Source organism: Misgurnus anguillicaudatus, chromosome 3 (assembly GCF_027580225.2).
Source record: "Misgurnus anguillicaudatus chromosome 3, ASM2758022v2, whole genome shotgun sequence".
Classification (NCBI taxonomy): domain Eukaryota; kingdom Metazoa; phylum Chordata; class Actinopteri; order Cypriniformes; family Cobitidae; genus Misgurnus; species Misgurnus anguillicaudatus.
In genome coordinates this window covers 10,934,440-10,953,025 of record NC_073339.2, presented here as the reverse complement: position 1 = coordinate 10,953,025, position 18,586 = coordinate 10,934,440, and the positions used below count along the sequence as shown (strand labels likewise).

The following is an 18,586-nucleotide window of genomic DNA, read 5'->3' as shown; positions in this document are numbered from 1 at the left end:
TTCGCCCCATACTGAATTGGTTATTTATTTGTCATGGTGGAATTAATTTGTTGACATGGAAAGATGGATGGCTTGGTTTCCTTTAGCGGACAGTGATGTATTCATGCGAATTGCGGCTGTGAAGAGAGAATGGTAAGAGCGGGAAAACAAAACCTTTGCCAAAAACACAATTAAAATGCATAAATTAAACCCAAAGGCAGCAAATGGAAAAGCTGCTGTTATTTTTGCCCAGTCTCAAGAGGAGATCCTTTCAGGTCTATTGTTCAGCATGTAGTGCGTTGACTAAGATTAATACAGAAGCTGTGACGTCAGTAATTATGCTCTAGAGTCACGTATTGTGTTATTCCCTACGTCTGACATGTTGTTTGGAAACCGTTGGATTTTTCGAACATGTATTGGTATCTACACTAAAGTTAGGAAACCAACACTAGTGTTGCCAGTACTAGCATTTTTTTTCCGGAAAAGTTTTATGCCTTCCAGTACATTTTCTTCTTTAAATATAAACATACAAACAACATATCAAATAAAAAACAGACCTTCTGCTTTCAGACAAAAACCTTTTTGATCTCGTCTTTATTTGTTCTCTTTTTATCACCTCTCAAATATCTGTACGTTTTTGCAAACCCTACTGAAAAGTCCAGCTAAGACCAGCATAAGCTAGTGAGCTGGTTTTAGCTGGTGTAGCAAGCTGGTCTAGCTGTGTTTTGGTCACTTTTTAAGCTGATCTAGCTGGACTTAGCTGGTCAGGCTGGATGACCAGCTGACCCACCAGCTTTGCCAAGCTGGGAGGACCAGCTTAAACCAGCTAATGCCACCTTAAACCAGCTAAAACCAGCTTATGCTGGTCTTAGCTGGAATTTTCAGTATATAGAAAATACAAAATGTTGAGCAAAAAGCTGAGATAATCGCATTTTTCAGATTTAGAGCGATCCTCAAAATTACAGGGAGTTTCAACTATATATAAGGGAGTACTTGCGGGTTTTATAAGTTGGGTAAGAGCGCCACCTGGTGGATAGTAACAGAAACATGGATTGCCGTAAAATCTCGTCATTGGCAGGGATGCGTTTTCTCTTAATTGATGAGATAACTCGTCAATGGCGGGAAAAGAGTTAAGGGAGCGATCCCACTGAATACTGTCAGATGTGCTTTAGGGAGGTGCTGGCAAACTATTTTAGAAATGCGTGGTCGAATCAAACGCGGTGCCGTGCGTGCCGAACCGTGGGAGGATAAGGTGAGGGATCGATACTTTACCGAGAACCGTTGCAACTCTAGATACACTAACTCTTGAGTAATCAAAGTGTTTCAGGGCGTGCCCACATCATACTTATCCGGACCGAACCGTGCTTGAGTACGTTTGTCCCCCCTCCCCAATGATCCGTACCGGTACCCAAGTGCGCTTATGTCATTAAAAGATGGGATTTTTTGAAGATATGTGCGATGTAGTTCATTGTAATTATGAGTTTGGGGTGTCATATGTTTGGCATATGACATTAAATAACCGATAATTTTTGGAAATGATATCAGCAGACATGACTTTCCATTTGCTAGTTAGTTTGGTTTAGAGTGTGCGCTCAAGTTTTCTCCATCTGTTTGGTATTAATCTTGAACTAAAACTATGCTTGACAGAAGGTGAATCCTGCTGTTTGTCTTTTTCACACCTGGCATTAGCAAGTGGTGTAGGAGATGTTTGTTTAAATCAGGTGTAAACAGTGATCCGTCTCAGGTGACCACCACAGACAGATGTTATTTCTAGATTACTAGATGAAAACGGTCAAAGGGAGTTTGAGTAGACTGACCCATAGAGCCAACCATCTGCTAAAAGAGTGTTTCACACAATCAACTTGACTGTCAGTGATGCAATAGGTATACAATAGATGTCTTTTAACATCAATGCCCCTGGAATCTTGTTCTGCTCCTCCAACCATTAGTTTCAATCTACAAAGTCTTGATTGAAATCTCCTGCTGGGATCTAAACACAAAAACACATGAATCTAATAAAGAGATCTGACAATGTGACAGTTATGATCATTATAGACTTCATTGATTTTGTCTGAATCACCAGTGCCACTTTGCAGGCCTTGAAAAATCAATTTGTGCCATTTACAAGCAATCTTACAGTGGTCTTCAGCACTGCAACGCTCGTAGAAACCTCTGTGATTTACTTGCATTGCTAGACAAATGATAGCGCGTCAAAGAGTTTGGTAATAGCAGTTTTTTCCCATAGGAAATGACTTATTGATCAATTTAGCATGCTAACTGCTAAAGCCCTCATAAATTCAACCTTCACTGCGCTCAGGTAAATGAGCTGTGTACTATCATCATCCATCTCTTCCCATTGCTGTAGTGAAAAGTTTTAAGGCTTAGCATTAAATAGAGGATCATATAATTTAGGCTTAACAGTCAATATGTTGCTATATGGCTGTGTTACATCTATATGGTACAATGGGGCTTAAAGTCCCCATGAAATCAAATTTGAAGTTTTTTGGATTTTGGTATAAATGTGTTTACCTTAAAATATTTATAAAGTAGTGTGCATCAAACATAAATTAAAGAGACAAAATTTGCATTTAGAGATGTAAGCATACAAAACGTAGAGTCTGTCACTTCCGCCAGTACAGATCAAATATTTTACATCATTCTGCTCTTTTCATTAGATTCCAAGCTATGAGTTAAACTAAATGCTTTTGGCCATTTATAAAAGTAGGATGGGCCATTAACAAATTATTCCAACTCAGGGCTTGCAAAATTTCAAAATCCCTGGTAGCCCTTCGGGTAGGCCCTCTTCAGTTTTTGGTAGCCCAAAATAAATGCGAATAAAAAGACATTACTTTTAATGAAGAATATTGAGATAAAACATCTATCAAAACACAAATAACACATATAGATGGTTTCATCTGACGCACGTGCGCTGACGCAATACACGTCTGGATCCGAACTTTACTTCCGGTTTCATTTTTTTTAATGGTCTGACTAGTTGCTAAACTGCTCTCTTTAACAAATGTCTCGTCGAAAATAACAAATATTTTGGTTTCCTAGGTAATCTATGTGTTGTTTTTATGCTTGTTATATAAATAAACTATGTTTAAAGAACTTTGTTGTTATTTATTCTTAGTGGAGTTTCCGGAAGTTACGTGCGGACCACAAAATAATCAAATTACAATCATCAATACATGTATTTGCTTCTAACTGGCAGTGGCGGCCGGTGACTTCTTTTTTTGAGGGCGCTCGATGCGAAGTTCGTTAAGGGCATAGCACAGGGTTCCTCAATTAGTTTTCACCACGGGCCAAATTTTGCCAATACAAAGCCTACAGTATAGGGCCACTGACCACAATGTTTAATCTGCCAATTTTTACAAACAAAACATTTCCAAGCAAGCCAACTGTTTCTGCTCATCTCCACACTGGATATATATATATATATATATATATATATATATATATATATATATATATATATATAATATTTAATAGTGGTTAACTCGGTCACAAAACTCATAGTTTGGATCATACAATGTTTTTCCAGTTACAGATTGGATAATTTTCCCAATTAGAAAAATAGGGTCTATTGTCGCTTTAAGAGCGAGTTCTGCACGGAGACACGCATACTGTAGTCTTTTTTACAGTTCTCTGCACATGAAATCTATATTAATTTAAATCTTGCGGCAGGAGATTTCATTTTTACGTGAGGATAGTATTAGTAATACTGACAGGACAACGTTGAAGGAAATTTTGCTCAACAGATCCAGATCCAATAGTACTGCTTGCTTCCTGTACAGTTCGCAGCTTCACGCAATTGCGAATAGAAAGTTAACGCAAGCGCGGGTCCAAACACGAATGCCTGAATTACATACACCATAATTAAGAGAATGCAAAAGCATTTAAATATATTTTTCCTCCCTAAAAGTCAAGATAGCCCGACGTGCAGGGCGGAGATGCATTTTGGTAGCCCGACTGTTAGGCACAATAGCCCCGGGATGTCGGGCTAGTGATTTTGCGAGCAAGCTGTGCATTTTAGGGCCATATTGTGGAATATGGTATGATTTTGGTCTCAAAACAAATAAAGATTGATTATGCGTTATTTAAAGGTGTAATGTGTTTTAGTAACATCTAGTGGTGAGATTGAAACCAACCCCAATTTTCTTCTTCTTCTTCCTTTATTTCTTAACACCATTCCAGCATCTACGGCTATATTCATGGCGAGAACTAGGTAATCCATACACAAGTTCTATTCAGAAAAGTTGATTCATACACACAAGTTGGGGGAGGGACAATTTGGTATCTCCAATTTGCAACTTGCGTGTTTTTGGCCTGTGGGAGGAAACCGGAGTACCCGGAGTAAACCCACACTGACACAGGGAGAACATGCAGAAACTCCACACAGGAAGGCCATCTGCCCTAGCCGGGGCTTGAACCGAGGACCTTCTTGCCGTGAGGCAACAGTGCTCAATCCCAATTTTAAAACGCAATGAGGAGCTACGGTAGCTGCGATAGGACAAACATATCATCATCTGAGACAAATGCCCTGTCCCAAGTGGCGCACTTCATGTGCAATTTTGGTCTCTTAAATTGCACATGCTCGCTTAGTCTTCAAGTCTTCAAGGTGTTCCATCTGTCATTTTTACGCTCTGAAGTATGCTCACCAGTGCCCCCTCTGCACCCTTGATGCGGTTTCGGCAAAGCCCGCACTGCTGCAGGCTCCACGCACTTTACCAACCCAGAAGTCCTTGCGAAAGAGCAATCAGACGACGGTTGGGAGGAGTTCATCGCTTCTCTTCATATTTCAGGCGAGACGCTTGAGTCTGTCCCAAAATACAACTCTGGTGCACCCTTGTAGACTCGCGTCAAGGGTCCCTAAGGTCTGCAGTACATGATGTCATCAAAGTGAGTCCACAAATCCGGAGTGTGCCATTTGGGACAGGGCCAACGGATACCCGTGGTGTATGTAGATTAAAAACAGTTTATACTAAGGTAATAAAAGCAACACAGTTCATTTTGTAAGGTCTTTATACACCACTGATAATTTAGTTTAGCATTTCCTCCTAAAAGTTACACATTGCACTTTTAATTCATTTTAATAATTGGGCAACAAAAATACATTATTTTGAACCCCTGTGGTGTTACAGCACAGATATTATGGCAATAAAAAAAAAAAACTTAATTTCTATATTTCGAATGCATTTCAAGCTGTTTTTCTGTTGTGACCAAAACAGAGTTTAATTTACATTCTCAGGCGAAAAACTAGTTCTAATAAGACGGCAGATGGAATTCAAGCTGTTTATTTGCAGAGCAAAATCACTGCAGGTCAAAGGAAGTCACTGGTTGTCTTATGATTTGCTAAAATTGATGATACCAAATGTGGGTGTATCTACACGATACAGTTAAGGCCAGGTTGGATGCCAATCATCTACAATTGTTAAACTAGATTTATACTTTTTTTATTGTGAGTACACTGTAAAAAATATCTGTAGAAATTACAGTATTACTGGGTATTACTGGCAACTAGCTGCCAGTAACTTACTGTAGATTTTACATTTATGTTATTTACTAGCAACAGTTTGTTCAATGTTAAATGAACATGAAACATTTTCAGTCTTTATCTTCTACAGTAAGTTACTGGCAACCAGCTGCATAATTACAGCAATTTTTTTACAGTGTAGTGCTTGCCTGTTTAATATCCATCACCATGATGCTAGGCTGTAGTGTGTAGTTGGGGTATGTTTTTTTTTTTTTTTTGGTGTGTGTGTGGTTGCTTACTTGCCCATCTAGTCAAACACTCACCTCTTAATGTTTTATGATATTCTGTTCTACTATATGATGTATAAGTTTCCAATATTTGCTTCTTTCGTAATCCACCAGGCAAAGCCATATTATCACTTTGAAAAGTATGAAACACATTCAACATTCCTCAATAAACCAGCTGTCACACATGTCTATAGCACATATGGTGCAGGATGGATTATGCACAAAGTTTAATACATACGGGTTGGGTTTGTTCTTTAAAGGTGCAGTGTGTAGATTTTAGCGGAATCTAGGGGTGAGGTGGCGAATTGCACCCCTCCATTCCGAAGCACATAGAGAAGCTACGGAGCCGGCACAGGACAAACATGTCATCGGCTGATACAATGTAGTGACAAACCCGCTCTGTAGAGCAGTTTGTCCATTTAGGGCTACTGTAGAAACATGATGGTGCAAAATGGCGGCTTCCATGTAAGGGGACCCGCAGTGTATGTAGATAAAAACGTTTCATTCTAAGGTAATAAAAACAATAAAGTTAATTTTGTAAGGTCTTTATACACCACTGAAAACATGGTTGTTTATATTATATTGCATTGCTCTCAAAATATCCTACTAAAAGTTACACACTGCACCTTTAAGTTTTGGATAGGCAGACACCACTTACATAAAAAAAACAGAGTTAGACTTTATTTTAAGGCGTCACTGTTACATTATAATTATATATTTAAGCACCAAGTAATAATCATCAACAACATGTACTTACTGTAGGGTTGGGGTTAGGAATAGGGTTTGGTTTAGGGTTAGTTGCTTGTACTTATGCATAATTAACTGTTATTACTATAATAATTACATGTAACATGTGTAACAAAGACACCGTAAAATAAAGTGTTACCAAAAACAGTAAGACGCAATACATGTGTGCTGTACTGTACAGGTGAGATAGATGCGCCCTGTTTGTACAGCCTCTCCATCTGTTTAGATATTGTGTATGCCGAGATAGATAGATCAGTTGGATTTTGTTTCAAGCCATAACCTGTCGATATAAGATTCAAATAGATTTGTTTCTCTCTCTTTTACTTGACACCGTGTTTGCATTTTACTGTTTGGGCGTGTTGAGTTGACTATGTAAAGTGCAGAGGTTTTAAACCTCTTGTGGAAATTCATTTTCAGAGTGCTGTTGCATCGTGCCAGCATACAGGGACCTTTAAACGACCGACTGTAAATTAGTAGACAGTTGTTCATTTTTATTATAGAGCCAGTCTTACTATGTGCTGGTCTGTCTTTGTTTGATGGCAGAAAGGAAGCGTTTCACATGCAGAGGGAGCTGCTAAAAGAGAGAACCCGGTGTCGAGCCCTGGAGGAGGAACTCACTAATCCATTGAATGTTCACCGCTGGAGAAAACTAGAGGTAGGATTTTACATTAGCTGTTTAAGGGTGACAGGCTTTTAAAAGAATATGCTTATTTATATGGTTGGAAACGTCTTGAATTATGTAGTTTCGCTTCTCTTTTAGGCAAGTGATCCAAGCACCTTTGGGTTGATTCAGAAGGTTCACTCTCTGCAGCGGCGACTCATATCTAAGACTCAAGAAGTTGTGGAGAAAGAACTTCTGCTACAGGTAAGAAACTACTGCAATTGATAAAATGATATCCATTTTGTTTTAACATACATTTATTTCTGTTCAATCTGTCTCACATTTGCTTAAACCAATGGTTACCTGATATAGTCACGGAATATTTTGCTCATTTATCCGTCTCATTGTCACGGATCTCTGCATTTTTCCGTGTCCGTACCACAGACTTTCTTTTCCGTGTCAGTTTCACATATTGGTTACTCAATTGTTTTTCCTATTTTTAAACCTTTGTCGCTTGGGTTTGGGGTTAGATTTGGGGTTGGGGATAGGATGTCACTTTAATTATTGGTTTATACAAATTTTTTCCAGATTTTTAAACCAATACGTGAAACCCGACACGGAAAAGAAAGTGGTACAGAAACGAAAAATGTGGAGATCTGTGACAATGAAGCAGATAAATGAGCAAAATATACCGTGACTGATTAGGCTGTATAAAATACATAAATTTATCATAAATTCTGTGTAATTAATTGTTTTATTCAAATTCTAAGTTTGAGATTGTTTTATGAATTTTCTTTAATGTAGGGTTCACACCAGACATGGTAGAGGCAGCAAGCACGAGTGATTTACATGTTAAGTCGCGTTCCACGCAAATTAAGCGTTGCCCCTGGAAATGCGCGAGTTGAAAAATCTGAACTTCAGTGGATTACCACCCCGCGTTAACCAATCAGTACCTTCAATCAGCCTCAGGGGAGTTGCAGAAGACCCTCCCATGACTCGAATTTCCGCATGAATGTCTCGAATAACTAGAATTTCACGTGCGAAGTAAGCGCGTAAACTTATTATGTGCGAATAGCGCATTTTTGCCGCCTCTACCGTGGCTGGTGTGAACGCAGCATAAGGGGGTCCCACAGGGAGGGGGCTTTGTTCACATTTATTCAAAAGTGTAGCATACAAGCAAATGTGAATGGAATGTGTTTAATTTTCAAGCAATATACAATTTGCTTGAATCTAGCAGGCAACTTTGTTCGAAAAACTTTCCAATACTTTCTAATGCTCAAGTCAGATTACTTTCTAATATTGCCTTCGATAGTGTTATGTACCCCTATACCCCTTAAATTCAGCTAAAGTTCCTCTTTATTGACACTAAACCAAAAATCAGATTATGCTTTCATATAGCTCACCTTTATGATGTTTAAATCCACTTTTACCATCATTGTCCCACCTAAAACAACGATACAACTAAAAGAATATAAGGGGGCAGGAGAGAAAGAAATACTAATTGAAAATTAAGCAAAGACAGAGTTTGGGAGGGGGAGGGGGGGCACTGCCCCCCCAGGCCAGAGTCAATTAGGATTTTGTCTGAGCTATTAATGAAATAAAATGTTATTAGAATTCATATTTTGTCTAATCTTAATATTTTAATTCATTTTAATTCATTCTAACCATATTTAAAAACCATCGCTAATCTTAAAATATTGCAAGCACAAACTCCAAAATAAATAAAACATTTTAATTAAAAATTTGAAATCTGGACCCTGAAAATAAAAATAATCATCTAGTTTCTTCACTTTAGACAAGGATGATCTCTGTGGTGGCTGAAGTAAATCCCATTTCATGCAATCTTTGCTCTTTTATTTACTTAAAACATCAGGAAACATGAATAAAAAATAATGAATTAAAGGATTAGTCCATTTTCTTAAAAGAAAAATCCAGATAATTTACTCACCACCATGTCATCCAAAATGTTGATGTCTTTCTTTGTTCAGTCAAGAAGAAATTATGTTTTTTGAGGAAAACATTGCAGGATTTTTCTAATTTTAATGGACTTTAATAGAACCCAACATTTAATACTTAACTCAACACATAACAGTTTTCTTCAACGGAGTCCCAAAGGACCACAAACAATCCCAAACGAGGCATAAGGGTCTTATCTAGCAAAACGATTGTCACCCTTGACAAAAAAAAATAAAAAATATGTACCTTTAAACCACAACTTTTTGTCTAGGTCCGGTCCAGCGTGACCTAATGTAAATGCGTAGTGACGTAGGGAGGTCACGTGTTACATATATAAAACGCACATTTGCGGTTGACATACAACAACGTCGGAACGGTTCTCTTTCTCAACACATGTAAACACTGGGGCGGAGTTTCGCGTTCGTCCTCTGTGACCTCTTGACGTCATGACGCATTGCGTCGGGTCACGCTAGCACATCGCGCTCAGATCCAGACGAGAAGTTGTGCTCCAAAAGTGTACATTTGTAATCTTTCCCGCCAAAAATGACAATCGTCCCGCCAGACAAGACCCCCACGCCTCGTCTGGGATCGCTTATAGTCCTTTAAAACTCCGTTGAAAAAAACCGCCACGTGCTAAGTCAAGTACCAAATGCTGGGTTCCATCAAAGTCCACAAAAATTAGAAAAATCCTGCAATGCCCCCCTCAAAAAACATAATTTCCTCTCGACCGAACAAAGAAAGACATCAACATTTTGGATGACATGGTGGTGAGTAAATTATCTGGATTTTTCTTTTAAGAAAATGGACTAATCCTTTAATAAAATCATCACAATAAATGAAAACGTATAGAAGTGAATAGCATATGAAACAAAACTTTATTCAAATGTATCACATATTTACTGCCATCTCAACACAGCTGTGACATTTCTGCAGCTTTATTTTCATGAATCAGCTGAGCACTTTGTGGTATATCCTGGCCGGTCTGTGGATGAAGTCAGGGTGCTGAGGAACAGTCCTGTGTGTGTATCGAAATCACCCGATTGGCTGGTTTCCGGTCGATATGGCGATTGCTTTGCTTTCCCGTGGCATCATGGGAAAGCTGGAATAGAAATGTCCATCCGATGCTTGCTTCCAAATCTGGGCGGACTCAGTAGGGTATCCAGGATTTTTCACCTACTGATTTAATGAATACGGAGGATTCAGACATACTACTCTGTTCACGTACTGTTTCCCCTACTATATTTTAGGTAAGTAGGCGTTTTCGGACGATACTTAAGTATTGCTTCTGAATGTCGCGAGAAATAGTCCAAAATCCCGGTAATTCTCGCCTACTCTTTTACGTATACTGAGGTTTCGGACATACTATTCATTCGCCTACTGCTTTTTGCCTACTATATAGTATGGCAGTATGCAGTTTCGGATTTAGTCAGTGTTTTTTATGTGTTGTATTTGGGCCTATAAATAAAAGCACCCCTTCAGCAATTGAAAGGAGAGTTTTATTATGTCTAGGAAGCCATCAGAAACCTTCCAGGTATCCATTCAATATTACATAAATAAGCAGAGTCTGGATGGGCATTATTTGAATTACAGTCTGGAACTACTATAAGCCACAGTCATTTTCCACACTTTGTTATTGTATATTGCGTGTATTATTCATAGGGCACAACAGCACTTCCTCATTTCTAATGTACTGTCAGTGCTGTTCATCACTCACACTAGAAACAACATGTTTTCTCAGATGTAGCAGGTGCGGGACTCGAGATTCAAGGAAGCGATTTTTGTTTACGTAAGTGCAACGTATATGTCTGATTAGGTTATGGATGGAGTACAGCAGAGAGGCACTGTTAGGTAACTCATTTTTGTGATTTATTTAAGGATTTTAATTAGTTTAATTGGTAGAGTTTTCAATTTGTCTGGTAATAACAGATATTATGTTCCTGCAGCAGTCATCCCATTTACTCTTATTAGATGGGTAGATGTGGAGTGCGATGTTTGGTTTGAAGAGTTTTCTTTTTTAAGCAGTGTTATGTAGCCGAGAAGTAATTGAAATGATAAAATGGGCCTTGAAAATGCCATTACCATCAGAGAGACAGACGCTTTAAAAAGGTACTTTTTTCACCATTTGTATCCAATGAAGCTTAGCAGACACTAAATCACAATCTTAGGACACAAGCAGCAATTCTCAAACATTTAATCATTCGTTTCAGGTTCACCTTTTCTTAAACTCAGTTCAGAACCCATTATCAATATTTAGACATGATATATGATGTGCCAGAGTTTTCGCTTTTTTTTTACAAATAAAGTTATATAGAAATTACTTGTGGTTATTTTTTGTGGTTAAAGTTTAGACAGTGGCCCCAAAAAGCATTTACACATTTTAACCACACGTATGCATTTATGGTTGCTTTTGATGCCTTGGCTAAAGTTGGCAAAACCTTTTAGGGTCACTTGTTTTGTAAATGCGTGGTTGTGCATGCATACAGCTTGGAGGGAACATTGAGGATCAGTGCTAATTTATTTATTTAAAACGTAGCTAAAGGTCATAAGCGCTCATTATACACTCACCTAAAGGATTATTAGGAACACCTGTTCAATTTCTTATTAAAGCAATGGTGTAATGGTGTGGGGGATGTTTTCTTGGCACACTTAGGCCCCTTAGTACCAATTTAAATGCCACGGCCTACCTGAGCATTGTTTCTGACCATATCCATCCCTTTATGACCACCATGTACCCATCCTCTTATGGCTACTTTCAGCAGAATAATGCACCATGTCACAAAGCTTGAATCATTTCAAATTGGTTTCTTGAACATGACAATGAGTTCACTGTACTAAAATGGCCCCCACAGTCACCAGATCTTAACCCAATAGAGCAGTGTTTCCCAATCCTGGTCCTCGGGCGCCCCCTCCCAGAGGGTTTTAGATGTCTCCTTATTTAAAGCACCTGATTCGACTCATCAGCCTCCTTCCAAAATGGTAAACATGTGTCCCTAACAAGCTGATGAGTTAAATCAGGTGTGTTAAATAAGGAGACATTTACAACTTTCTGGGAGGGGGTGCCCGAGGACCAGGATTGGGAAACACTGTAATAGAGCATCTTTGGGATGTGGTGGAACGGGAGCTTAGTGCCCTGGATGTGCATCCCACAAATCTCCATCAACTGCAAGATGGGCCAACATTTCTAAAGAATTGTTGAATCATTGCCACATAGAGTTAAGGCAGTTCTGAAGGCGAAAGGGGGTCAAACACAGTATTAGTATGGTGTTCCTAATAATCCTTTAGGTGAGTGTAGTTCTCCATAGGACCGACGGTGTAGCCTTGTTGTGTCGTTGTTCGCGCCTACGGTGAAGGTCCTACGTGGTACTATAATTCACCATTTACACCATTACTGTAACTCATAAGTCACTAAGCAGGGCTTGGCATATCAGCTCATCTCGTCTTGAATGGCTTTCGAAACCAGCTATATCGTTTAAATAGTTAAAATTGTGATGGTTTCAACAATATAGCCCAGTGGTTTTCAAACTGGGGGCCGCAAGATGGTGCCAGGGGGGCCCCAGTTTTATGACATTTTATGAAATACATTAATTTATCATGAATTCTGTGTAATTAAACCTAAAAAAAAGGCTACTAACCAAAATCACGACTTTTTTGTATAATTTAATGTTTTTTTATTCAAATGTTGAGTTTTAGAACAGTTTTTTGTCACAAATTTTCTTTGGGGGGCCGCGAAGGAATGCACCGTACACAAGGGAGGCCGCGCGCTGAAAAAGTTTGGGAACCACTGATATAGCCAATGCTTTTTATTGATACTAATACAGTAGATAGACAACACTGTTGCTTTGGTATTGGTATAAAATACGCATTATAGATAGACAGAATGCATTTCTTTATGACAAATAAATGACCGATGATAGAACAGTGTTTTTTTGCAGCGAAACAACCACTAATTGTCCCATTATTTGCATCGGGCAGTGCAATAATAAATGAGACATGGAGCGCCTCATGCCGGTTAATATTCGTGCTGGCAAATCTAAATAGGAAATTAGTAGCTTAACTATTTATTCATGCAGTGGCTGCGAGATACGGTCATAACATGACTCATCGTGTCATATTACCAGCTGAGGTACGTCGGGAAGGATCATTTCCACCTTAGCAACAAAACAGCAGGGTTTATTATGTCCTAAAGTTAACGTTATATAAGACTGTATTGGTCTCATCACGGATGAGCCATAAGGTCGGCAAAACTTTATCATTAGACCCTGTCAAGTCGGATTGAGTTTTCCGAGCTGAAGCTTTCATTTGGATAGACAGAACGGAAAGCGTTACTTTGTATCCAGCACTCAGAGCAAGGTTGCGATCCCTATTTTTCGAAGCTCATCTGAGATCACTTCTTTAAATGTTGCAGTCTTTCAATCTCCCTCCTCAAGCTAACCTGTTTATGGACACTAACTGTCTTATAAACGTATCTTGCATTTCTGACATTTAACAGTGAAACGGTAACGGTTCCTTTAGAATAACTGAGGGTCTGGTGTGAGCAAAAGAAAACATTTTTTAAAAGGTTTTATTTCTCTGAGAAGGTTTATCTTGCATCGTCATCATTTTGTCCGTTTTATTTTTATTTGACTTTTTGAAAGAAATATTTTTCAGGTCTACTCAGAACTTCTGAGACCTGATGAAATCACTTGACAAGCACATTTCCGCTCTGTTGACATATTACTTATTGAAACAGGAAGATTTGGGTGTGGCATATCATATTTCCCTTTATTTTAAATAGCTAGCTATTTGTTTCGTTTTTTTTTTGTAGTAACATTCTAGAGAGGTTTCATTGGTGAATAAAAAAAACAGTAAACACCCATCCCTTTTCAGTTAAGAAAGCGATTGTAAATTTGCTATGGTTAATTTTGTCTACTTTAACTGTGGGTTCACACCAACTGCATTTGAGGCGTCAAATTCGCTTCTACCGTGTCTGGTTTGCCGCTTTAACATTTTGAGTTTACTCACTTTGTTCATGCGTGAAAGCTGTGCGTGAAATTCTAGTCATCGAGACATTCATGCGGAAATTCGCATCATGGGAGGGGCTTCTGCGACTCCGCTCGCTTCTTGTATTCATGTCACTACTAGAGCAAGCTCCTGATTGGTTAACGTGGCACGTTTTTCCGCCAAAGTTTACATTTTTAACTCACGCATTTCACGCAGCAACGCTCAAGTAGACGCACAAATGAGGTGGAAACGCGTCTACCGCGCCACGTTAAATGCCTCATTCGCACCGCGAGACCTCCAGACACGCGTCAACTTGACTTAACACTGAAATCACTCGCACTTGAATCCTCGACCGTGGCTGGTCTGAACGCAGCAAAAAGGTGTAATGTGTGTTTTAGCCGACTCTACTGTTGAGATTTCGAATTGCAACCAACCGCTATTTTAAAACGCAAAGAGAAGCTATGTTAGATGCCACACAGGACAAATATATCGTCGTCTGAGACTATAGCTCTTTCACACAGTAATTCTGGTAAATTACCATGAATTTACCAGAATGAATTTACCAGTAAATACAAAAATGTGCTGTTCACACATGCAGTGATGTTCCGTCTTTTTACCAGCAAGACATCATTCACACATCAGTATCAAAATCCCGGTAAACTCGGAGAGAAAGCGGAAGTTACCTGTGGCGCGCGGCCGGCGAGCTCCGTCCGTGTCGTATTTGTAAACGGCGGGTCATGACTTAATATCCACGGTCCGTATTTTGTTGTTTTCACATCTGTGGCAAACGGTCGCGAAGTTGCTCGTGACCAAACAACATTGCGTTAGGCGGCGTTACACGGAACCTGCGCGTTTGCACATTAGGCTTCACAGATGGTGTGCTAAGGACGTCGGCAATTTGGCAATTAGATGGTAAGCTGTTTTAAACAACTTTGGTGAAGAAATGTGGATGTTAACTTCAGGTGTGCTCGACTTTTAAGCAACATGTGTGTGGAAACGTCTGTAAACAGTCTGGGGGAAACCGCGTCACCTGTATAAAAAACTTTCTGATTGGCCCGCCCGATCTGTCAGCGCGGTCTGACGTCATCAGTTTTAAATGCCGGTAATGCTATATTTTTCGTTCACACACAGCGCTTACCGGTAAATTACCGTTAATCTTACAACCTGTCTTACTGGTAAATTGGGAGCACTGATTTACCGGAAAGGTTCTGTTCACACATGACATGTTAACTGCAATTTACCAGTAAATTACCAGTAAAGACTGTGTGAAAGGGACTAATGTAGGAACAAAATGCGCTCTGTACACTGAAAAAAGCAACTTTAAATAAAATTTACTTTAAAAAATCCTCATAACAATTTGCACGAACTTTTTTAAAGTAAAATTTATTGCTTTTTTAAAGTACTACTTACCTACTAAAATCAAATCTACTTAATAATGCATGAAAAACATTTGTTAAATAATTAGGTAAATGTCACTTAAGTATTTATATTTTAGAAGTTTTATTTATTTTAAAGGACTAGTCCATTTTCTTAAAAGAAAAATCCAGATAATTTACTCACCACCATGTCATCCAAAATGTTGATGTCTTTCTTGTTCAGTAGAGAAGAAATTATGTTTTTTGAGGAAAACACTGCAGGATTCCTCCAATTCCAATGGACTTCAATAGAGCCCAACATCCAATACTCAACTCAACACTCAACAGCCTTTTTTCAACGGAGTTTCAAAGGACCACAAACAATCCCAAACGAGGCACAAGGGTCCCATCCAGCGAAACGACTGTCATTTTGGACAAGAAAAAAAAAGTACTTTTAAACCACAACTTCTCGTCTAGGTCCGGTCCAGCGCGACCTAACGTAAATGCGTAGTGACGTAGGGAGGTCACGTGTTACATATATAAAACGCACATTTGCGGACCATTGTAAACAATAAACTGCCACAAAGACATTAATTAGTATCAGTTGACATACAACAATGTAGGAACGGTCCTCTTTCAAGACGCTTGTAAACACTGGGGCGGAGTTTTGCGTTCGTCCTCTGTGACCTCTTGACGTCATGACGTATTGCGTGGGGTCTTAGCAGACCCTTATGCCTCGTTTGGGATTGTTTATTGTCCTTTGAAACTCCGTAGAAAAAAACTGTTAAGTGTTGGTTAAGTATTAAATGTTGGGCTCTATTAAAGTCCATTAAAATTATACTACCACCAGGCGCAGCTACCCTCAGCGTAGACGATGCTCAACCCCGCATATGCATTTAACAGCAGTAATAGTTGAGACTCTATTCGCATTACTATGGTTACTTACAAACTCCTCTCACACGTTTGCCAGTGCGCTCTCCTGCAGGATGCGTGCGTCACGTGCAGACCCATCAAACACAACCTGCATTAACTAAATGAAAGCTTTACACATTTGCACAAAAGGTAATAATTTGCTGCTTAATTTTAACAGTTTGACTGGTTAACATATGGTTAACATAAGTTTTGCAGATTTTCACTACACTAAACTAAAATGACCTTACTGAGGTTATAACTATATATAGCCGTACACAAAACATGTTGATTCTCACTCTAAAATGTCACAGTGACTCGTCTGTACTCATTCGTGACTGAACCTTCGCTGCGAGGAAAAAAATAATAAAGCCATTGTGGCTGTCAACATCTTCTCCGGCTGTCAAGGGAGGGTGTCACCGTCGTAAGAAGGCACAAGCCAACAGACATGCAATTGTCGTCCGAGTTCTTTGGCAAGGAAAGCTGTTTTGGGACTGTGAAACGTGTGTTCCCGTCACTGTCACTCAGAGTACGCCTTTGAAATCAGTGACACCGAGCACACCTGTTTGCTCGTTGTCTTCTGATCACTCTGGCTGTCTAGCCCACCGCAGGCAAGCGGGTTACTTAAGGTGTTTTCGTAAGGCACATCCCATGACTTTATATTTGTTTATTAAATGCTATTTATCATATGCATGAATCAATGTTTGCTATAAAAGCTCCCAAAAATAAGTGCCAGGTAAAAATATCTGTTTTCTTTATTTGTGCGCTGTATAGCTGGTTTTGTATGCAGGAGTCCTTTGCTGAGAATTGATGCCTGTAGACAGGCTCCTAAAGGTGTGCATGGGTGGTTAGAGAGAGAGAGAAAGAGAGCGAGGGGGTGTGAGATGGGGTTTTAAAGGGCCCATGATCTGATTATTGGAATAGAGCCAGGTTTATATTTGTTTCAGTGGGAGAAAGTGGAAAAATCATATACACTGGTGTGAAAAAGTGCTGGCCCCCTCCTGCCTTTCTGCATGTTTGTCACAGTTTAATGTTTCAGATCATCAAACAAATTTAAATATTAATCAAAGTAAACACTACAAGCGGTTTTTAAATAAAGGTTTTTATTATGAAGGGAAAACAAAATCCAAACACACATGGCCCTGGGTGGAAAAAGTGCTTGTCCCCCAAACCCATCAACTGGTTGGGCCACCCTTAGCAGCAACAACTGCAAGAGTTGTGATAACTTGCAATGAGTCTTTTACAGCGCTGTGGAGGAATTTTGTCCCACTCATCTTAGCAGACTTGTTGTAATTCAGCCCCATGGGAGGGTTTTCGAGCATGAACCGCATTTTTAAGGTCATGTCACAGCATCTCAATAGGATTGAGGTCAGGACTTTGACTCGGCCACTCCAGAGTCTTCATTTTGTTTTTCTTCAGCCATTCAGAGGTGGACTTTCTGGTGTGTTTTGGATCATTGTTCTGCTGTAGTACCCAAGTTCGCTTTAACTTGAGGTCACAAACCGATGGCCGGACATTGTCCTTCAGGATTTTTTGGTAGACTACAGAATTCATGGTTTCATATCACAACAAGTCTTTCAGGTCCTGAAGCAGCAAAACATCACCAGACCATCAGACTACCACCACCATATTTTACTGTTGGTATGATGTTCTTTTTGTGAAATGTTGTGTTACTTTTAAGCCAGACGTAATGGGGCACACACCTTCCAAAAAGTTCTACTTTTGTCCCGTCAGTCCACAGAGTATTTTCCCAAAAGCCTTGGGGATCATCACAATGTTTTCTGGTAAACCTGAGAAGAGACTTTATGTTCTTTTGGCTCAGCAGTGGTTTTCTTTGCCCAGTCTCTTTTTTTATGATGAGTCATGAACACGGACCTTAACTGAGCCCTACAGTTATTTGGATGTTGTTGTGGGGTCTTTTGTGACCTCTTGAATGAGTCGTCGCTGCGCTCTTGGGGTAAATTTGGTCATCTGGCCACTCTTGGGAAGGTTCACCACTGTTCCATGTTTTCGCCATTTGTGGATATTGGTAAATGGACTGCATTTATATAGCGCTTTCACAGACCCATGACCATCCAAAGCGCTTTACATTCACCCATTCACTTACTCATTCATTCATATAGTGACAGCGGTGTCAGCCATGCAAGGCGGCATACAGCGCGTCGAGAGCAGCTGGGGTTACTCAAGGACACCTTGACACTTGGTCAGGTGAAGCCTGGGATTGAACCACCAACCTTCTGGTTTGTAGACAACCTACATGAACCAATGAGCCACTGCCGCCCCAGTATGGCTCTTA

At 39.6% G+C, this 18,586-nt stretch overlaps 1 protein-coding gene across 1 annotated transcript in view; it reads left to right on the top strand.

The window, feature by feature from the left end:
* Positions 1 to 18,586, top strand: part of cfap58 (cilia and flagella associated protein 58) — a 157,512-nt gene that overhangs the window by 103,579 nt on the left and 35,347 nt on the right. The window contains exons 14-15 of the mRNA XM_055204571.2: positions 7,033 to 7,144; positions 7,250 to 7,354. Coding sequence (XP_055060546.2) covers positions 7,033 to 7,144; positions 7,250 to 7,354 — 217 coding nt within the window. The remainder of the gene's footprint in view (positions 1 to 7,032; positions 7,145 to 7,249; positions 7,355 to 18,586) is intronic.